General features: G+C 44.0%; 1 protein-coding gene across 1 annotated transcript in view; it reads left to right on the top strand.

Annotated features, from left to right (window-relative positions):
- The window catches only part of DNAH7 (dynein axonemal heavy chain 7), a 156,748-nt gene that overhangs the window by 25,947 nt on the left and 107,663 nt on the right, over positions 1-23,138 (top strand). Inside the window, exons 13-21 of the mRNA XM_036319035.1 lie at positions 583-710; positions 3,166-3,244; positions 5,480-5,704; positions 8,207-8,353; positions 9,816-10,501; positions 12,143-12,329; positions 15,926-16,119; positions 18,498-18,696; positions 21,267-21,407. Of these exons, the coding sequence (XP_036174928.1) occupies positions 583-710; positions 3,166-3,244; positions 5,480-5,704; positions 8,207-8,353; positions 9,816-10,501; positions 12,143-12,329; positions 15,926-16,119; positions 18,498-18,696; positions 21,267-21,407 (1,986 nt within the window). The remainder of the gene's footprint in view (positions 1-582; positions 711-3,165; positions 3,245-5,479; positions 5,705-8,206; positions 8,354-9,815; positions 10,502-12,142; positions 12,330-15,925; positions 16,120-18,497; positions 18,697-21,266; positions 21,408-23,138) is intronic.

The raw sequence follows: 23,138 nt of genomic DNA, 5'->3' as shown, positions 1-23,138 counted from the left end.
AGCACTTTCATTTGACCTCTCAACAATTCCAAGAACTTACATTTTTATTTTTTTTGGTTAATCCTCACCTGAGGATATTTTTCCATTGATTTTTAGAGAGAGTGGAAGAGAGAGGGAAAGACAGAGAGAAACATCGATGTGAGGGAAACACATAGATTGTTTGCCTTCTGCACCAGCCCCAACCAGAGCCCAGGACGGGGAGGAGCCTGCAACCGAGGCATGTGCCCTTGACCGGAATCGAACCCGGGACCCTTTGGTCTGCAGGCCGATGCTCAATCCACTGAGCCAAATTGGCTAGGGCAGAACTTAATTTTTTTACTTTAGTGTTTATAACTCGTTTGGAAAATATGGTAATTTCACCAAAATATGGTTACTTCTGTTGAGTAGGAGACTGGTAAATTAAAATTTCCTCTCTTTTTTGATATTTTCTATGCAAAAACCCGCCTACATGACATGAAAAAAACCACCCTCAATGTTATTAGATTAATGTTTAACACAAAATTAATGTTTTTAGAAAGGCAAAATTGTAAGAACCTTTTATTTTTATCATGTTTACTAAACTTCTAATACTTGACATTGTAGACTGTTCGCTTAGGAATGTTTGAAATGCGCTGTGAGGACTTAATTAGAGCTTTGGTGAAGCGAGCAGAGGTTATTTGTGGAAAACTTGTAGCTAAAATGTTCAGAGATCATCAAGAAGTAAATACAAGGTATTTATGTGACATTAAATTCTTATTTGGGGGGATGATGTGAAGTAGAATCAACTGTCATTCAACTACATAAAGGGCTTAGAATAGAGTCATAAGTGACCCAAAAGGAAAGATAATGCCGAACTTATTTCTATTCGGCTTTTTGTGTTACTTGGTGATTATTAGTATTTTTTTTTCACCACAAGCACCTTTGCAATTTTTTAAATTAAAGTGGCGTGAAGAGGCTGTGCATTTCACTTGCATGAGCCAGGTGGGCGTTATCTGAGCTCATGTTTCTAACGTTGCGTAATCAATACACAAAGTGGGTTTTCAAAGTGGATTCACGCGGTCGTTGTCCTGGGTCCTTAGGGACCCTCACATCTGGAACTTGATCGCGCTGTCATTACTCTTCAAGTCCATGGTAACTTTTCGTCTTAACGAGAAACTCATTGGTTGACAAACCTAGAGATTTTTAGGAAACCTCACAGAACGCTAAAGCAGAACGCCTGCTTATTTACTAGCGATGGCAAACCTATGACCCGCGTGTCAAAGGTGACAGGCGAACTCATTTTTTTGGTTGATTTTTCTTTGTTAAATGGCATTTAAATATATAAAATAAATATCAAAAATATACATCTTTGTTTTACTCTGGTTGCAAAGATCAAAACATTTCTATATGTGACACGGCACCAGAGTTAAGTTAGGGTTTTTCAAAATGCTGACACGCCGAGCTCAAAAGGTTCGCCATCACTGATTCAGACAGAACGTATAACTAGTCTTCCAACAACTGGTGTTAGCGTTGCTCTGGCCAGCTCTTTTCTGGTATCAGTTTTAGGGGGGGAGGGGTGCACAAATAATCGGAATTGTTACAGTTATGGTATTAGGAAAATAAATCGTTAAAAGGGACATTTCTCCCAGGCTCTAAGGAAGCCTGATAGAAGCCCCATTTACCTACCGTGTGTTGGGCAAAACTCTGGGCCCTGGGACTACAGCTCTAACTGCTGAGGGAAGTCACAGTGTTGAGGGGGAAACACACAGACAGACATACAGACCCATAATTACAATTGTCCGCAGTAAGCCCTGCCCTGAGCCACAGAAGCAGAACAGAGAAGGAAACAACTTTCCCTCCGGGTAGAGGATGGGGAGAGGGGCAGGTCAGGGAAGGCTGCACAGAGGAAACAGCGTGTGGGTTCATGTTGAAGGAGTAGGAGGCTGCCAGTGAACAGTGTGGGCGAGAGAATTCTAAGCAGAGAAAGGACTCCGTGGAAGGAAGTGAGCCATGAAGATGGCATGGTGTAGCCCAGACACTGGGAGGGAGGAGGGGTGAGGGGTGGGACTGAAGAGGGAGCGCCAGGAGAGGGCTTGGCTTTGGGTAGCTTATCTAGGAACCAGAATCATGTATTCAGCAAAGCACCTTTCCTCTAAAAGTGCCGGGAGGATAGTGAAAATGCCTTTTACGGGCGGCTTTTCACGCTGAGCAAAATATTTCTTTTAACTTTACAGCTATTTTCCCTGCCTCTTGCCTGCTCTCTGAGCTCCAGCTCCTTCTACTTCCCCCCTTTCCCCTAACGATCCTCTCACCAGACTCGTCGGATGTACAGAGGACACATGGGGCTATTACGGGAACCGCTGGCTGTGACTGCCCTCCGCTTCTGTCCCTCTGTGTCTCACGCACCTCTCCATGAACCCGCTCAGACCCGTCTCCCCAGGAGCTAGAGGGCGAGTCTGTTAACCATCCAGAGGTCTCTGCCTGTGACTCCACCCATTGTTTCCACCCCCCGGGGCTGGCTCCCCAGTCCTCTCTCTCTTTCACTGTGATTCCACCCCCGAAATTTACAGACAAGTTCAAAGCCCTGTCCCAACCCTACTTCAACTCACCGTCATCCCCACGCTATTCTACCCTCCTCCACCTCACGGCCAATCTTCTTGAAGAAATTTCTATCCATTTTATCTGGACTTCCTTAGGGCCCAGCACACATTTTGTTTGTTCGTTTGCTTTTAGCCTCACAGTAACTTCATTATTTATATTGGCCACAACCCAAATCAATAGGGAATATTCGCATCTCACCAGAGGTTTCTGGGCTCGCAGGCCCAAGGTAAGCACCCCCTCCCAGTGAAGCTGCTCACGCCCTTCCTTTGTGCCACTTTATCTCATGCCATCGCAGCCAGGCCTCCGCCAGGCCCTTGAAACGCTCGATCAGAAAGGATCGATTATGGTTCTGTCTCCCAGGTGGAGTGTGAGCTTCCTGAGGGCCATTATTACCTTTTACTCACTTCTGTGCCACTTATACTGTCGTCGGGAATATAATAGATGAACAGTAAATGTGTATCGAATAAGCGAACACAAATTTGCTTTAAATTCATTAGATACCATATAGATAGGATAATCTTATTTTTCATATAATGGAGCATTTATGTAGGATATAGTAACGTATTTAGGAAGGAAGGTAATTCTGGCTTTCGTCGGCTGTCTCAGGTTATGTGATGAATTTGAGAAGATCGCGGAAAAAGCTCTCAGCACCCCTCCAAACACAGCGGAACTGATGGAAATGAAGGTACCGCCTCTAAAGTCTTTACAGTTGTATGTGTATCAAATAATGTTTTTCTCTTTTTTCTCAGCTCTTACAATTATTAACATGATAACACAATAACAGACCCCTCCAGAAGTTATAACAGAGGCTTGAACTATTCTGCAGCGTTCCTGATGAGTCTGCAGGTTGGCGATGCAGGCCAGCGCTGCTGGGCTGTTCTGGTCCCAGGTGGCCGCTCACACAGTGGAGCCAGCGGGTTCTCAGCTGGTTCCCCGGGGAACTTGCTGAGCAACGGACCCTGCTCCTCTCTCCAGCCCCCAGCAGGCTCGCCTGGGCGCTCATGACCCGGCAGAGGCACAGAGCAAGCTCAGCTTCACCAGTGCTTCTCAAGTTCCTCCTTGGGTCACATTAGCTCACCGCCCATCGACCAAAGCAAGTGCCCAGAGTCAGAGGGAGAGGATACTGCGGGCGTAGGTCCTGGGAGAGGGGGCGTGGTGAGGCTTTTAGGCATCATCTCCCAGGATGTTATTGAGAGCACCGTTCATAACTAAAGGCATCAACCAGGACCGTCTGGGCAAACGGAGATAAGTGATTACCTTTAATTTTTTATCAACGAAAGTTTAATCCTTTAAAATTTTCTGTTATACTTTGCCGAAATATATTATGTTTTGAGCATAGGATTTATGGTACTGAAAATAGTGGCTATCTCACTTTTACCTTTTTTTAAATGGTACTCCTATGCTTGAAGCGAATAAAATAATATGGAACAACTAGTTAATCATCATTTCATTTTATTCCTTTTTTCATTCTCACAACATTACGCTTTTATGGGATCTTTTTTTTTTCTTTTAAAGCAGTCCCAAGATGCAAAATAGATCCCTTTAATTTTTAGATTTAACAATATTTAAGCAAAACACATAAAAATCATTCAATTCTGTGTATAGACAAGAAATTTCGAAATGAGTTCAAATGATAATGCAAATTTTATTTTATATTTTACATATATGTATATTTATTGATTTCAGAGCGGAAGGGAGAGGGAGAGAGAGATAGAGACATCAATGATGAGAAAGAATCATTGATCAGCTGCCTCCTGCATGCCCCCTACTGGGGATCGAGCCCGCAATCCGGGCATATGCCCTTGACTGGAATTGAACCCAGGACCCTTCAGTCCATAGGCTGATACTCTATCCACTGAGCCAAACCAGCTAGGGCAATGAAGATTTTAAATTATTCATGTAAAGGTTTCTTAAAATCATTACAACCAACTCTTACATATTAGCCTCTATATTAAAAAGTTCTATTTTTTTGAAAGTATTTATATTAGACTAAAGTTCTTAGGGTGTGAATTTATGTGTGGGGGGGAGGAGTGAAATATGCACACATGCATTTTAGAATATTTGCATATTTTGTATTAGTTGTTATAAGACATCAAGTGATACTTGGGTTATGGGTGATTATAAATATAGCTGGAGAGTTTCATAACTGTAAATTCCCTTGGAAAAATAAATGCTGACTATGAAGAGCATCATTTATTTACCCTCCTAACTGTGACTGGGAATATTAAGGAATTTGGTGCTATTTCGTGTGAATGTCTATTGTTCATAGCAACCTTTTACAGAATTAGCAAATGGGATTCCTCAACTGGCATTTGAAAGATTTCTGTACCTTAAAAAAGTTTATTGCCGCAAAGGCAGAATAGTTTCTCTGTTTATTTAATATAGAAATTGGTCATTTATAATCAGAAAGGGAAATAAAAACCCTGTTTTTTGACCACAGGAAGCTGATTAAGCCAGTGACAAAAGGACTGTATCGTCAGGTAGATGTTTTGTTAGCTGTGAAGACACCATGGCTTGCATCTTATGTGTTTGGAAAACCAGAGAAGAATGCTATGGGTTTCTGGGAAATAAGAAATTTCATGTGTTTGTATTTTTACCGCCCCCCTGCTGTTTAGCAGCAGTCCTGTGCTGTGGCCCCCAGTCTTGAACCAGGTCTACAGTCCTTTTAACAAGTCTATAGTACAGTCGGGCCTTGATTCGTTCGGAGACTGAGCTCGTTAAGGAGCTCGTTAACTCAAATTACTCTGTCAACTCAATGCAAAAAATCGGCCGAGAGACAGCTGGTATCTCAAAAAACTCGTTAGTCGGGACACTCGTAAGTCAAGGCCCCACTGTATATATATTTATGCCGTGTGTCCTTCAGGCTGTTTTTGACAGGAGCTGCTCATGAAAACGCGTCTGTAATCTTTGTTTCCCGCAGGCTTATATTAAGAAAGTGGAGACAGTCGACATGATTGAGCTGGGACGCAGACTGGTGGATTCTAAGAACTGCCTCGCCTTCCTCATCGAGTGCGCCACCTTCTCCCCCGCAGACATCAGGCTCAACAACAACGTCTTCCAGTGGTACGGGCGGATGGAGGAGATCTTCGACGAGCACAGGAGGATCATCGTGGAGAAAACAGAGCAGTACCAAGACGGCCTCAAGGTTGGCACCGCGGAGAGGTTAAATGTTTTCCGTTGTCTTGACACGCTTCCGCGTTCACTTCTCCCGCCGCTTTGTACCTCCCCTGTCCCACGGGCCACCCATTTCGGCTCTCGCAGGCGACATCGTAGTAGAAGGTAGCGGACATACTGGGGCGATGGGTGTCATTTCTTGATTTTTTTCAAGGGAGAGAACATTCGAATACATTGCCCACCCGTGACCCTTCATAGAAACAGTATTTATCTCATACAGTCCACAGTGAATGCTCTTTTGAGTACTTTTATTTTTATCATTTATTGTCAAAGCTCTCTGATGAAGTGCACCTGCACGCCTGATAATTGCTCAAACTTGCCTAAGTACTGAGCTTAAAATCATCACTTTCCCCCCCAATATATATTTTTATTGCTGAGAGAGAGAGAGAGAGACATGATGAGAGAGAATCATTGATGGGCTGCCTCCTGCACTCCCCCTACCGGTGATGGAGCTCACAACCCGGGCAAATGCCCTGACGGGGAATCAAACTGTGATCTTCTGGTTCATAGGTCGATGCTCAACCACTGAGCCACACGAGCCCAGCTAGAATCCTCGCTCTTAACATTTACTTACTCTAACCGTTTTTGCCCTATATACAAGATGCTTGGAATTGTCCCCGTCTACCTGCCCAGCCTCATCTCCTACCTCTTCCCACTCCATGTTCTTGACTTTTCAGTGACCCTGAGCAATCCTAGGTCCCTGCTCTCCCACGCCTGCCATCTCCTGCACATCCCTCCCCCTCGCTCTGGAGCGCCTCCTGCCGGCACACTGCGTGTCTGTCTGTCTGTCTGTCTGTCTCGATCACTCATCTGACTTTCGGAGGCACCCTGGGAGTCAGAGCTCAGTGCTGCCTCCCTGCTCCCCTGCATGGCTAGCACCTCTGCTAGCACCTCTCCCCTGGCCTGCTCACCTGGTCGCTGTGTTGTCATGCTCAGGACTGTCTCCCCACTAGACCACGAGCTCCCGGCGGCAGGCTGCGGGGTTTGACCTTCTCTGTTGTTTCCCACTGGCCAGCGGGCCTGCCCTGAGCTCTCCAAGCTGCAGTCTGAATAATGGCTTAGTGTTTACAAATGGAAAGCGAAGGTTCCCAGAGTGACCCTAACAGGCGTCCAGGGGGGGCGTCCTCTGGCAGCAAGCCTCAGGTCTTCCCACCACACCTCCAGGACAGTTAAGTGGGGAACATGTGGTTTGGAGAATAATTCATTGAGTGAAACAAACAAACAAAAAACGCTTCATTTTGAACTGCAGTCTGTATTTCTGGTTTACATTTAGGCCATTTCAGAATTTTTAAAAACTTGTAGACGGCATCACGGATAATAAGGAGTAGATGCTTCAGTTACCATGTAATCAAATCTGAGAAAACACCAAGTGGCTCCAAATGCTCTCGACTGTATTGCAAAGGATTCCATTCTACACCGTGCGGGTGGAACTGTGCCTCTCCGCTCCTCCCTCGCGGGTCCAGAGCAATACCTTTGCCAGGAAACTAAAGGAAAGGGGACAGACATCAACCTAGAAATGTATAAAATAGAAAACCTATTTCTGCATAACCTAGATTCGACTTTTAAATATTTCATTAAGGGCTATTTTTCGGGATTTATTTAGTGCCTTACCAATGAAAATTTTATAATAAGCCTTTCTCATTGAAGAACCACACACCTGTTGTATATTGGAGAGCGATCGTGTGGGGCTTTTACTTACCTTACAGGCCAGTGGTTCTCAACCTTGGCTGCACATTAGAACCACCTGGGAATCTTTTTAAAATCCTGATTGCTAGGCCTCATCCTCCGGAAATTCTGTTTCTTTGTTACTCATGTTGTGGCCCCACCCCATAACAAAGAAACAGAATTTCCGGAGGATGAGGCCCAGAAATCAGGATTTTAAAAAGATTCCCAGGTGATTCTAATGTGCAGCCAAGGTTGAGAACCACTGCCCTCGGACAAGAAAAATAACCCCACAATCCTTTGTTTTAGCATTGCTAATTAAAAAGATATTTGAAGGTCAGAACACAATTAAATGGTTCTTCCAGTTGTTTGTAATAGGGCCTCAGGTATCTTTACAGCCTTTAAAATATTGGAGTTTTCTTTGAGTCCCATACTTGACGATTCTATGGGATTTTCAAAGGCTTATAAATCATTATCAGCATAAATTCTTTAGCATACTAAGGAATTCCATCGTCTAACACTTTCTTACTCATTTTGTTCGAACGTCTCACACGGATAGCACGAGGATAAACTTTCTCTAATTTGTGAATCACAGGAATCTTAATCGTTCCTTTTAAACCCCACTCTGAAAACGTCTGTATGTTTTAGATTCCAGGCATCTTCCAGATGGTCCTTTTCTTTATATTTTGCCAATATCACAATATATGAGTAATGATTCTGGCAGGCCTTACAAGCGTGTAAAGTCTCCCTCGAGGCCCCAGGGCCCTAACTTTCAGAAGGGTAACGCGCGATGCTGTTCTCATCCTGCCAGCTGCGGTGCCAGCGGTTTGTGGAGGAGTTGGAGAGCTACGCGAAGCAGTCGGAAGAGTTTTACTCCCTGGGCGACCTGCAGGACGTGCAGCGGTACCTGAAAAAGGCCCAGACACTGAACGGGAAGCTGGACCTCGCAGCGGACAAGGTGCCGTGGACAGTGCTTAGGAGGGTGAATTAGTTCCAGAGGAAGGGGATTGGATTTGCATTGTGTGTTCACCTTTAAGGAGTAGATTCAAATGGAACAAGTTTCACTACATTTAATCAGAGAAGAACATAAGTGGCACAAACGGGTGTCACCGACAAGCCTTCGGGGCGTGGCATTGCTGCTTTCGATGGGCCGTGATGACATTTCGATGGCCTCCGTTTTTTGTTTGAAAGAATGTGTTCTATCTCCGTCAGCTTCTCAGCTGCCATTTTGTGCCATTTAAACATGTGCGTCATGTGACGGCACCTGGTTGCTGTTGAATTCTCTCCTCTTCACTGTGTTTTTAAGTTAGTGATTTTCCCGTCCGGCTACTTGGCTCCCAATGTTGCCGTTTCAGAAAGTGGCTTTCTCATTGGGAGAAGCTGGGAGGGGAAAAGCTAGATTCTTTGCCATGCAAGGTGTTTGACATTGTTAATTGTGTTTTTTAAATATTTTATTAAATATGAAATATATGAAATAGGGAAATATGAAAACAGACCATATTATGATGCCCTACCATTTTTCTTACATTGAAAGATTTCAGTATCGTATCAGATCAAGTAATTAGTGTATAATCATCACAAATATGTAAACATGTTGAGAAAAGAGAAATAAGCTTTGTAGATTTTTTATAACTGATGCCACTGAAATTTTAAGTAACCTGCATAGTTTATATATTGAGCTCACGCTTTAATTCTATAGATTTCTCCTCCAACCACTCAAATACTCACATATTTCACAACTACACTAAGAAGAAATCAGTGTTGGGTTTTTTTTGTTTGTTTTTTTGTTTGTTTGTTTTTTTTGGTTTTTTGTGGTTTTTTTGCCTCTTCTTATCCTTCTTATTTTTAAGACCCAGTTCCAGCTGTGTCTTCTCTATGGCAGCATCATGACGGAACTATCCCAGCATGCTCTTTCGTCTCTGAGTGATAGCATTGTTCTGTACACACTGTTCCTTTTATATTAAATAGCTACAGATCTAAGACACCTCTTCTAGTGTTTACACTATTATGGAATAATTGCTATTTTTTGCGCACTGATGGCCTGTCTCCTCAGCTGGATCACTAACTCTTTGGAGTTGGAACTTTGCAAAATAATACTTAAAATTTTTCCACAATACCCAACACAATGCTGTATATGTTAAAGTACTCAGATTCTGGTTAATTAAAGAACGAAGCTATGTCCTCAGTATATCTGATGGGCAAAGGCTTCTTTATATATGAAATTTATTTTGCTGCATTAAGAACCTAACTAGTCATTGCCCTCTGGAGACGGCAATCGAACAGTTTTTCTAGATTAGACCGAATGTAAGTGTAACCTTAGGGCTCAATGAGGGGTTTTTGGATCACCTTGATATTTTTTGAAACTCAATTTTGAGTATCATCCACTTTCAGAATAATACATTTAGTGCCCATTCTTCCAGATCGAGCAGTTTAATGCCGAAGAGGAGGCCTTTGGTTGGCCACCATCGCTGTATCCTCAACGCAAAAAAATCCAAGACAGTCTGAACCCCTACCTTCGTCTCTATGAAACCGCTGTCGAATTTAGCAGTAAATATAGAGCGTGGACAGAAGGGCCGTATCACAAGGTGGACCCAGACCAAGTAGAAGTCGACGTTAGCAACTACTGGCGAGGACTCTATAAGCTGGAGAAGACCTTCAATGACTCCCCCAATGCCCTGGCAATGACGAAGAAAGTCAAAGCCAAGGTGGAAGATTTCAAGCAGCACATCCCTCTCATTCAAGTGATCTGCAACCCTGGGCTGCGCCCCAGGCACTGGGAGGCCATGTCCAACATTGTGGGTTTCCCCCTGCAGCCCGCCGACGAGTCCACCGTCTCCCCTTTCCTGGACATGAACCTGGAGCAGTATTTAGACAGATTTGAAGGCATCAGCGAAGCAGCCAGCAAGGAGTATACTCTTGAGAGGACCTTGGAGAAGATGATTAAAGAGTGGGACTCAATGGAATTTGTCCTTCTCTCTTATAGAGAATCTGGGACATCCATTTTGTCATCAGTTGACGAAATTCAGATGTTGTTGGATGACCACATCATTAAGACACAGACAATGCGAGGGTCTCCTTTCATCAAGCCCTATGAAAAGCAAATCAGGTAAGTGACCTTTATATGACAATGTTGATACTGTCACCCAAAATCCACACTTGTTTTGTTACCCAAATCATCACTCGTATGTAACATAGAGTTCTTTTTTGAAATTGATTCTGCATCTCATACTTAGTATTCTAAAGAGTTCATCGTAAGGAATGATACCGTTCATCGCTTTGGGGCAAGTACTGGTCTCTTTGCTGTCTTCTATGTTCACAACAAAGGTGGTGGGCAATCAGCCTGTACATATTCCTTTTTCTTGCCTACAATCTGATCTTACATATTTGACTCTCAAAAATAATTTTGTGTCTATAGAAATCATAGACTATAAAACTGAAAGTAATATCGTTTTCTAAATATACTAAATAGTTTAGTGTGGATAATCCCTAAAAGTCCATTGTCATTTCCACCCCTAAGCACGAAGGAATGCTAGAAAAGTGCAAAAGAATGAAAGTCTGATTTTTAGTCTGGTATTTTAGACATTTGACACAGCCCGTTAAGTTAACTCTTATCCCGTCTGTCAATCTTTATAATTTGTATTAAAAGTTTACATTTTACCTTAAAAAGAGAGTAAATCCATATCCATCTCCCTTCTTCAATATGAATTTGGTTGACAAGGAAAGCTAACTACGTTATATTACCCTAAACTTGGGCCTGCTCCCGCTCATCTCTGTCTCCTGCCCTGCGTCTTATATTTCCTGGCTTTAACAATCTAAAATGACAGACCTTCACATATAACTGATGTGTTAATGTACACATAAAGCTATCCCCTCTCTAAGTTCTGCTGCTGTGAATTAATCATTCTTCTTTCTGGTCCTGTTAGCTCTTTTAGAATAGTGGGTCTAGCTCTTATAGCATAGTGGTTATAGCAGTCCGTGTTCAAATCTGCCTCTATCACTTATTACTTGGGTGAACTTGAACATGGCACTTACCTCGATGTTACTTAGTCTCTTCATAGGCATGTATGTGAGGATGTGAGGATAGAGCAAAGACATACTGAGACCTTAGAACTGTGCTTGTAAAATTATTAGATTATGGTGTAATTATAATATTGATTCTTGAAGAAATCAAGTTATTTTTGTTCCTCATATTTAGGAATGAACTGATAACCTATGTGAGTTCTGAAGTGCATCCTTCTCATGAATGCCACACTAGTATATTTATGTAGATTTTTTAAAATGCCAATTACATCTTATGAATTGAAATATTTTATTCTGAAAATAAAGCCTTGATGGGCCCCAATTTTTTTTTAAAGAAGAATGTTAAAGGAAACGAATCTTGGCTATAGCTACCTTTCCTAAGAAGTTCACGAACACCAGTGCTATTGCCAAACCCCATTCCTCCGTGTGCACCCTCTCGCCATGGAATTGGGGTGCAGAGAGGTTCATTGTTACAACATATACGGAAACTAGCCCATTTGTAGATAGGTATATGTTCACATGCATATCTACATACAAATAGAAGTTGATGCTATGACTGTACAGCCGACTTTGTAGAACAAATCTAGTGATTTATCTTTGAGACAAACACATGGAAACTGCAGTAACAATTTTGCATAAAGATTGACAGTCTAGTCATGGTTTTGATTAGTCATCGTCAGCCTTGCTCGGTGTGCTATTGATCAGAGCCGCTGTGTTTTCTCCTCAGAGAATGGGAAGGCAAGCTGCTGCTGCTGCAGGAGATTCTGGACGAGTGGCTCAAGGTCCAAGCCACGTGGCTGTACCTGGAGCCCATCTTCAGCTCTCCTGACATTATGTCCCAGATGCCCGAGGAAGGCCGGCGGTTTACAACTGTGGATAAAACGTGGAGAGATATAATGAAAACTATCCTGCATGTGGGTAAAAATCTCTGAGAATGTGATTATTTGGTTGAAATGACATGAGTTTTGTTTTTAAAGCAATCCAAATAAGCCGCTGTCTTTTAGACTTGCAGGAGCAAGAAATATCAAAAGCAAAATGCATATTTTGTCCTGATGACTTCTTGAGCTCCATGTTGAAATTGTCATTATGTGACGACATTTGGGTCTAGTTGCGGTTCTTACCGTGTGCTCTGCTAGGAAGGCCTTGTGCTCAGCGCTTGCCGCCCCGACTAGCCTGTTGCTCTGCCGTGGGCTACCCCCACCACTGGCGAGCTGTGGTGGAGACATCTCAGCATCCAACCACTCAACCAGCAGACTCCCTGTAAGGACCTAAAATGAAAAAAGGAGAGTTGCAAATATAAACAAGTCCAAAGAGCCCAACCTATACAGACAAAATGCAGTGAATGAGTCAACGCAGATCACGTGCAGCAGAACTTTCGATGGAAGTTAAGGAGGGAATTCCATAGAAACCAGTAACACTGAAAACAGCAGAGCTAACATAAAGACTCCTGGTGCAGCGCCACACCCGAAGGGCCAGGCAGCCAGGTGGGAGGAGCCAAATGCATCAGACCCCGTCCATCCGACGTAGAGGGGGAAATGACTCTTGCTCCAGATGGATTCTTCCTGCCTGAGCCCCGGCTCCTGCCAGCGCTGTCGTTCATTGACTCACCGAGTGACTCACCGTCACAGCTTCCACACAACATCGCTTCTGCGAAGGAACCGCCATCACCAGGGAAGTGAGGCCGTGGACTGACCCCCATGAGATTTCCAGGCCCTGATGGGAGCGCTGACCTGATAAAAAGTGAATGTCACATGCTGAGGACTCCGCGCTGTCCCCCCGGGAGCCGGAGTTGGGGAGTTCAGGGTGCAGCTCTAGGGGATGCACAGCCTACGTTCCCAACCAGATCCAAGCGTTTGGCCTCCTCCATAGGCAGACTGCCTGGGGCCAGGAACTCGGGAGTGAAGAGGACAAGAAGGACGCTTCTGGATGTGGAGGAAAAGGGACCCTCCTGCACTGCGGGTGGGAATGCAGGCGGGTGCAGCCGCTGCGGAGACAGTAGAACGCTCTCTCCCTGTCCCGAATTAAAGTTCCAGGCCCGACCGCAGGCATTTGATGAGAAATGCCAACCAACCATGGGTTGCCATGGGCTCTGATAAGAGTGGGGATAACTTATGAAGGAACAGAAGACACAGCATTTATATAATTTTCCCTTTAACCCAAACAAAGACAGTTAATAGTTCCTTTCCTTCCCTCCAGGGGACAGAAAGTCATTGAAGTGTCAGGAGCTGTGGGTGGTTTCAATCTTCTGGTAGCTTCCTGCTGTGGCATCTTAGGGTTCTGTCCCGAGAGCACAGCCCTTAAACCAGCCGGTGCCACGTGGAGGGAGGGGTGTTTCTGAGGTTCCTGTGTCTCCAGGGGCTGCCTCGTCTTCCTCCACTGAGCACCCGCAGGCTCTCAGCCCGGTGTCAGGGCAATGCTCGAAGGGACTTTGAAGGCAGTTTTCTTTTACTATGACCAATATTTTACCCGGAGGACGGCAGATTATAAATGTTTATTTTAACTCTACGATAACGGGTTGAAGGATGTAGGCGCCTCATTCCCCCCCCCCACTCCCCCTCCCCCAGATGAGTATCTGTCCGTCCCCCTCTTTCCCTTTAAGACACGGTTATGGAAGGGAAGTAAGCAGAGTAGTTTCAAGTACACGTGTATTTGAGGCACCGGGTGCTTCGAACATTGTATCTGACTTGGTCCTCATGACAGCTTTTAGCGAGAGTTCTTATCCCCATTTTAAAGATGAGAAAACAGAGGCCCGGGTCAAGCAGAGGACGCCGGGCGGCTCAGGCTGTAAGGAGGAGTGTGGGTTGGGAGCCAGGTCTGTGCTTTCCTGCTCCGATGCAGTGTTTGTTGCTTACCTGCTCACGGGAAGGGAGCGAAGGTCGCTTAGTCTCCAGTCACGGGGTGCCGACTTTCATGTGTTTAGGCTCCAGATGCCCAGGTGCATAGGTGACTGCCTGTGTTCACTTAGAGCTAGCCTGTTTGGCTCAGAGTCATTGAACTAATCTGGCTCAGTAGCTTGCGCCTGAGGAATTCAATCCGCAAACCTTACCTGCAAGCTAAGTGTTCCCAGAGGTATTTCTTTTGTAAGTGTAGGAGCGAGGAGGAGGAATATGAACTGTCGTTTTAAATAACTGACTTTTAGCTTTCAAATCTCAGGTCCGAAATAGCAACATTGCAATACATTCTTTAGCCGAGAATAAGACAAATACTGTGAATTTGTGAAAGGGATTTTTTTTTCACATTTATTAGCAACCATTCAGCCTTTTTTCCCTCCAACAAAGAAAGGCGTGCTTCTCCAGAAGGTGGCGCTCTAAGAACAGCACTTTGGGGATTTACTTGTACAAGAGTCCATTCACTCCTGCATGGAGTGAACTGCACATTTAAGTGATAATTAAATCACTACCAGATGGTCGGATGGTTGCTTAGGCTTTTATATACATAGACAATAATATTAAAAATGTTAATTTTTGTGTGCTTTTAAAAATGCGTATTTGAAAGAAACTGTTAGAAAATATAAAAAATGCCTTTTAAAATTGTATCTCTTTAAAGATAAGTTAAGCCAATCATAGGTTTCATATTTCATCTGAATCTCTTTTATTGAGAAAACAGGTATTAATGATAATTCTTTCATTTTTTATTAAATTACTATATTTATAAGTTGCATTGTTATAATTCAAAAACAAAAAAATATATATCTTTCCTTTCCAGCCACATTCAAAATATATTAACAAAATCATACTGTAGGCACTCTGGGGTCCCCCAGCCTGAGCCCTCTCGCAATCTGAACCCCTGGGGGGATGTCAGAGGGGCGGATTTGGCCCAATCCCCGCAGGCCAGGCCGAGGGACCCCACTGCTGCATGAATCCATGCACCAGGCCTCTGGTATGCATAGAAGATCTTTGGTTAATCTCTTCCCACCCTCCCACCTCCCTGCTTCCCTCTGAGATTCATCAGCCTTATCCACATTTCCATACCTATGGTTTCTGCTCCTGTGTTGAGTGTCTGACCCCTGGTGGTCAGTGCGTGTCATAGCTATCAGACGGTTGGACAATCACTTAGGCATATATATATATATATATATATATATATATATATGTATATATATATAATATTCAAAATATTAATTATAATGATGATATCTTTTTAGAGTACTTTACCTCAAAGAATAAAAGACAAACATATCAAACATATCTCATACTATTTTATTTCCCCATCCTTCTTGTGAGTTCACTGTTCCCCCTTTCCCTCTCCCTCTCCTTCTCCCTCTCCCCCCCCACCCCCTCTTGCTCATTTTCTGTCTCTCACAATTTAGAATGAGAAATTGTGAGCATCACTGAGGATCAAGTCAACATGACTTTTACATAATTAAAAGAGAGAAGACTAATTTTTAAAAATAAATATTTTAAATTTTGCATAAACTTTGTTTGGTTAAAGACATATTATCTACAATATAATATGAACATAAAGTTAGTAATAGTACTGTTGAGTTGAGAGTTTTTCCCTTTCCCTTTAGGATAAACATGTTCTGTCCGTTGTGACTATTGATAAAATGTTGGAGAGGCTGAAAAAGTCTAATGAACTTTTGGAACTCATCCTCAAGGGACTCAACGAGTATCTAGAAAAGAAGCGTCTCTTCTTCCCCAGGTTCTTTTTCTTGTCTAATGATGAACTTCTTGAGATCCTCTCTGAGACTAAAGATCCTACCAGGTAAGTAACGCACCTGTGTGACATGTGGCTCAACTTATCGGCTTAAATTTAATGTTTAGAATAAGATAGAGCATAAATAAATATATAAATGTTTCTAAAGTAACTTTCTAAAAGGCTACTGTGAATATTATCAATGATCAACTGAAGATAATTATTTAAAATGTAAGTAATATCAGTGAGTGATATTTTCCCAAACGTGATGAATCTTGGAGTGGCTTTCTCATATGATCACACATTCCCTTGCAGGTACTGTCAGAACACTCACCTTCTGTATCACATTCAGAAAGAAGAGAGTATCCTCAGCGGTTCCCAGGGACCCACACAGGCGGGTCCCCGTTGTCCTTCCTATTCATCCCAGTGGTTTTCTCTTGCCCCCTCTGCTGCAGTCCTTGCAACTGCCCCAGAGACGGGGCAGCCTCTTCCCTCAGTGCCTAGGATTCCCCTACCCCAGTGGTCGGCAAACTGCAGCTCAAGAGCCACATGCGGCTCTTTGGCCCCTTGAGTGTGGCTCTTCCACAAAATACCACGTACGGGCGCGCATGTACAGTGCGATTGAAACTTCGTGGCCCATGCGCAGAAGTTGATATTTTTTGGAAGAGCCACACTCAAGGGGCCAAAGAGCCACATGTGGCTCGCGAGCTGCAGTTTGCTGACCACTGCCCTACCCCAATGTCCATCAGACTTCACTTACCTCCTCTAGGTGTTTGCGGAAACCTGCCCAACACCTGCCATGCAGGAGCCCTTTCCTCACCTTTCTTTCTTTCTCTCTTCCTTTCTCTTTCTTTCTTTCCTTCTTTCTTCTCTCTCTCTTTCTCCCTTCTTCTTCTCTCTTCCTTTCTTTCTTTCTCTCTTTCTCCCTTCTTTCTTTCTCTCTTCTTTCTTTCTTTCTTTCTTTCTCTCTTTCTCCTTTCTTTCTTCTTTCTTTCTTTCTTTCTCTCTTTCTTTCTCTCTCTCTCTCTCTCTCTCTCTCTCTCTCTCTCTCTTTCTTTCTCTCTTTCTTTCAATACATTTTTATTGATTTTAGAGAAGAAGGGAGAGAGAGAGAGAGAGAGAGAGAGAGAGGAATATCAATGATGAGAGAATCATTGACCGGCTGGCTGCGTCCTGCACACCTCCTACTGGGGATCGAGCATTGCAACCCCAGGCATGTGCCCCGACCGGGAATTGAGCCCTGACCTCCTGATTCATAGGTTGATGCTCAACCACTGAGCCACTCTATTTAAAATGGAAACCCTGCCAGCACTCCCTGTCCACCTCTCCTGGCCTGCCTTCTCGACCTTCTTTTCCTTCGGCATCCTTTGTGCTATCAGTCTTACTCTGTACTGCACTGGAGCTGTTCACTGATTTCCTCTAACTGTTACAGCGGTTCTCACCCTGTGGGTCGCGACCCCTTTGGTGGTCGAACGACCCTTTCACAGGGGTCGCCGAAGACCATCCTGCATATCAGATATTTACATTATAATTCATAACAGTAGCAACATTACAGTTATGAAGTAGCCACGAAAGTAATTTTATGGTTGGGTCACAACATGAGGAACTGTATTTAAAGGGCCAGAAGGTTGAGAACCACTGCGTCTAACAGAATACTCGCTCCATCATAGCAGAGGTTTCTGACTGCTTTTTCCCCCAGTGTGGAGTCCCGATTCCTTAAAGGAATATATAGCACATAACAAACCAGCAGTCAATAGATATTTGCTAAACAAATTAATTTGGTGCTGTATCTTCAAAGTAGGAGATGAGTATTTCAGACAAAAAGATCGATTTAGGCTCAGATTCCCATCTGAGACTTTATCGCTGCTTCTTTATTGCCCAACTGAAAGAGGTAGTCGATTGGTTACTGGTAATGTGCCAAAAGTGAGGGCTTTGGTCAGTTCCAACGATATCACAATGAGGAGACCGAAGTTGGGTAGCTTCAAAGCAGCTGGTTTATAAACTGTAAAGTACTTAACGCACTAAACCTAGTTCATGTTTTGCAGGACGTCTCGGAAGACCCCAGTTGAAATGGCAACTTTTGTGCATCTGACGATTTTTCAGATCCATGTGTTATCTGTTAGTCAAGATTCGCTTGCTCCTTACGTTGCTTTTAAATCTTTCAATTCATTGTGTTGGAAACAAAGCCCCCTGGACATCTCCGCTGCAGCGCCACTTAGAGCTGTAATTTTACAGACCCTGATTGTTGAATTAGTGCTGACCTCCCCCTGGACGCTGTCATCCACGCAGGCAGGGCCTGTGTCTCTTCTCTCTCAGCCCTTTATCTCCCTCAGCCTCTAGGAGCCTCACACACGGTGCACGTTGATGAATTTGGAATGAGGATTGGTTACACAAGGAATGGCCATCGCTCAGTTTATTGTCTTACATACGTGTGTTTCCCCTGCCAGGGTGCAGCCTCACCTGAAGAAATGTTTCGAAGGGATCGCCAGGGTGGAGTTCACGGAGACGTTAGACATCACGCACATGAAGAGCAGCGAGAACGAGGTGGTGGAGCTCATCGAGACCATTTCCACAGTGAAGGCCAGAGGCCAAGTGGAAAAGTGGCTGGTTGAGTTAGAGAGAGTGATGATCAGGTCCATCCAAAAGGTAGCTGGCCGCACTCATTGTTTCCAGTGAAGATGACAGAAGGCTAATGTGTTGCTGATAAATGCGCTGTTGGAAACTGAGTCAGGGATTACCACGTTAGCTATAATACATCGCTCAAAGACCAAGCGATGGTCTTTTTTATGGTCTGTGACATAATTTAGTAGTGACCCACTTGACAAGTGGGACCAAGTGCCATCCGTCCCAGAGAAAACGTGGGTCATAGTCACGAGCCTGTCTCACTTCGTATAGCCACATGCTGTGCTTCTGTCATGCACTAACACACGTGGGTCCACACTGTCTATCTTTAGACTTGTCTTAGAAGCCCCGCTCTCCAGCTTCCCATCCATCTCCGGGACATGTATGTTTCTGTGGTGAACCGTTTTGTTCTCTGTATACACAAACTATGTACCCAAATGGCAGAAAGCCATAGCATGTCCTGCAGTGAATGTGAACTTCATATTTTTCGCATCATCTCACAAAGCACATGGTCACCCCGCCATTTGTAATTATTTTTTTAGTGGAGAATTTCAAGTCATGGCCACAAACAGATATGGATCGAGCACTTAAACTCACTCTTTACTATCCCGTGGACTTGGCACCCAGGTTCTCTATCGAGAATAAATATGACGGGCCGAGCAGGAGAGCACGGGGGCAAGGATGCAAAGGAAATAAGGCGTTAAGTCCTAACAGCAACGTCCATTCCTTTTTCAGGTTCTCTCACACATTATTGGAAAAAGTAATTAGAATCTGCATGTTTAATGGATATCACAAGTCTTAATGCTTCTTTCTCTTCTAAAACATGGTTTTAATATCTGCCTGTATACAGTTGTCCCAATAGATGTAAAATCTTTGGGGCAGTTTCCCGTTTCTGCCTATTATAAATTAAATTCTAATGGACATGCTTACACATGGAGCTTTGATTGGATTAGTTATTTGCTCATGATAATTCTCATGTGGAGGACCAGTGGGCCCAAGAGGATGAGCTTGCATAGGTCTTGATAAGTAGTGACAAAGAACACTCCCCTTCTTGTAGCTGTTAGCGATGCAAATGAATTCCACTTGGACCACTACTGAGCAGCATTGCATCGGGGTATATGGCTGGTTAACTGATGTATGCAGTGAAGACTCATTATTTTAGACATATCTGATACTGTTTCAACTATTGTTTTCATTTTGTTTGTCAAAGTGCTTAAAGAAAATATTTCGGTTGCCATTTCAGAGCATTAAAGCTGGGGTGGCAAGGGACTGTGTAGGCAATATCTTCCCCAAATGTTCATGTGTAAGTTTGTGTTGGTGAAGTGCGCAGGCAAATGCAGTATAAATGCACATAGGAGATATGCGTGTTACTTTTGTGGTGCTATATATATTTGCATATTTGAAAGACTACTGCATGCCTAAATGAAGTTAATTTTATGTCATTTGTAAATAATTTAAAAAGTCATATTCTTAGCACCTTTGCCCCTTTATCATTCTAGATTATCATGTCTTTAATGCAGCTTGCTACCCCCAAAATATACACAATTTATATATGGTATACATATATTTACTTGTACATGTGACATACAAAGATATAGTAATATGTTTTACATTAAATACTATAGAACTTTATGTAGTCCTACTTCTCCTCATCCAATAGATATTTATTCCACTCTTGGTGTATCTCTACTCTGCCTTCTTTCCCCCACCTCTCAGTCGCTCATTTTCACCTGCTCTTTCTGTGGCTTCCTTGGCCTTTTCAACTCCATACACATACTAGGTAGACTAGAAATCTAAAACGTTTTACCCATTCTTATATATTTCTCGTAAAAATCCAATTTTGACACCCCCCCCCAAATTCAAACATTAAAGTGGGTATCACCTCACAGACGATGTTACTATTTTTGATTGATCTAACAGATGAAAATGTCACCCACTGATGGCTGGCAGAAGAAGTGGATATATCAGTCCACTGAAAACATATATAGCAAAGCACATGAGGTAGACTTCCTGATTTTACGGCTCTCAACTCTCCATGAATGAATTATGCACTAGTCCCTGTCATCACTGCTGTGGGCCTCACACTGTGGAATTGAGAGGGGGAGAAATCTGCAAACACGGGGGGAACTTGAGAGAAATTGTGTGGTTTCCCTGACGGCCTGGTGCACAGACGCACATGGCTGAGTGGGGATCTGATTGGTTCAAAGAAAATCAGTACCTATGAATTTGATGGCTCTCATTTGGGAAGTATTTGAGTTTATGTTTTACAGCAAAATTGCCTTATGCCTCTTCAATCCAAATGGATCTAGGATATTTTTGGCTACGACTGGTCAAAAAATATTTGACATCATGTGCTTCACACAAATTGATCCTGCACCAGCAAAACACAATGCTATGTAATGTAGTAGTTTTACTCACAGGTATAGGAATTAACTTGAATTTAAAGAGTCTGGTCATGTGCTTTGTGTCTTTACATAATTGGCTAAGATGTAAAACATGGGACGGTACGCGTTCATCTGTTGGCGTTTAGCTCTTCATTGGATAGCATATTCAGGTGTGAAACTGTTCACCTTAAGCATTTTTTTTTCAATTAGGTCATTAAATCTGCCATCACTGCCTATACACAATATGAGCGGATTAAGTGGGTGAGGGTCTGGCCTGGACAGACGGTGCTCTGTGTGTCCCAGACCTACTGGACAACCGAAGTCCAAGCAGCTATTTCGAAAGGGCAAGAGGTGAGCTTTTCCTACCCCTGGCTCGTCAGCATTTTTCCAACAATTACTAGAAAGAAACACAATCCACCCAAAAAGCCAATGTACTGGAGTCTCAATCTTGTTGTTATATACATTATCGTACTTTAAAAATAAAGTCATATTAGGACTGAGGAACTTCCGAAACTCAGAAAGGATAATTCTCTTTAATGTCTGGAGTAAAGCTGCCCTATGAAGACCAGGTATCAGGCTCATTTAGACTATTTTAATCTTTATTTTTCATGCACTGCTTTTGAGTAAATAATGATTAATATTTTGAATGATGCTTGATTTGAAATATTCTAATACATTGAGTCTATGAATTTAGTAACACTATTCATTACTAAACTCATATTTAATACCATTTATGACTAAATTCATATTAGTAATTACTTAGTAGCCCCCTGGACTTCCCTCCTTACTTGCTGGCCCCCAAACCATTCTCTTTATCACTCACCACCACAGGGAAATAGTGTGGGGGGGGACAGAGAAGCAAGTCAGCCAACTTTACCGGCATCTTCCAGTTACTTTTTTCATTTCAAATGTAGTGTTTATCAAACCTCCTCCCCTCTGTCCACCGTGTTTTTTCCGGGCCGACTCCAAGAAGGCTGGCACAGGTAGGAGTTGTGGTAGAGCACCGAGGTGTTCACTGTAATCCTTTTATGCTTCTACAAACGCCAAGGGCAATTGGACTCTCAAGGGACAGGTCATGTAGGTCACACCCTTCTCAGTGTGTCCTCTGCTCAAAACGGTCTGCTCTGCCGCTAGTTCTTACTTGTTGTCTAGATCATCGCTTTTTGGTTTACAACAACAATAGTACCCGCTGGTGCCGAGATGGAGTTCCTCGCACATCTGCTAGTGTATTCACCCCCCCACCCCCCAACACACACACACACACACACACACACACACACAGGTGATATGGTGCAGATAGGGAGCCGTTCACAGAGCAAGCCATTGACAGCCTGTGCCTCAGGGTCACTCGCTCCACAGACGTGAGGGCCTCTGACCTCTGACGCGGGAGCCCACAGAACGTAGCAAGTCAGCCTGTTGCCATGTCCCTGGCCCGCTCGCCCTCTCCCACTGAACGCTGTGGTGCCCTCCTGGCTGTCTGATGGCATGAAATTAACTAAGCTTTACCTGTGCCCTGAAAAGCGAACGCTTTCTTTCTCCTCTGCTTGTGCTGGCCCTGGGGGAGGCTGCTCTTCTCCCTCTGCCTGCGGGTCTACTTGGGATGCTGGCATATGTCTCAGCATTCTCTGTGCTGGAGACGTCTCCCCTCACCAACGCGGGGTTCACAGTGGGAAGGGAGGACTCTGCTTGAGCAGCTGGAGGCTCTTGGCAGCCTGTGGAGGACTGGGCACTTCTGTCCTCTGCAAACGCCCGAGCCGTCGGGCGCTTGGTGCCAGCACAGCACCAGGTTGGACCATCACACTCCCAGAGCCCGTCACACTCCCAGAGCCCGTCACACTCCCAGAGCCCGTCACACTCCCAGAGCCCATCACACTCCCAGAGCCCATCACACTCCCAGAGCCCGTCACACTCCCAGAGCCCGTCACACTCCCAGAGCCCATCACACTCCCAGAGCCCATCACACTCCCAGAGCCCATCACACTCCCAGAGCCCGTCCCACTCCCAGAGCCCGTCCCACTCCCAGAGCCCGTCCCACTCCCAGAGCCCGTCACACTCCCAGAGCCCGTCACACTCCCAGAGCCA

This window comes from Myotis myotis, unplaced genomic scaffold, assembly GCF_014108235.1.
Source record: "Myotis myotis isolate mMyoMyo1 unplaced genomic scaffold, mMyoMyo1.p scaffold_m19_p_8, whole genome shotgun sequence".
Lineage (NCBI taxonomy): Eukaryota > Metazoa > Chordata > Mammalia > Chiroptera > Vespertilionidae > Myotis > Myotis myotis.
The sequence above is the reverse complement of the archived record's forward strand: the minus strand, read 5'-3'. Positions and strand labels throughout refer to the sequence as shown.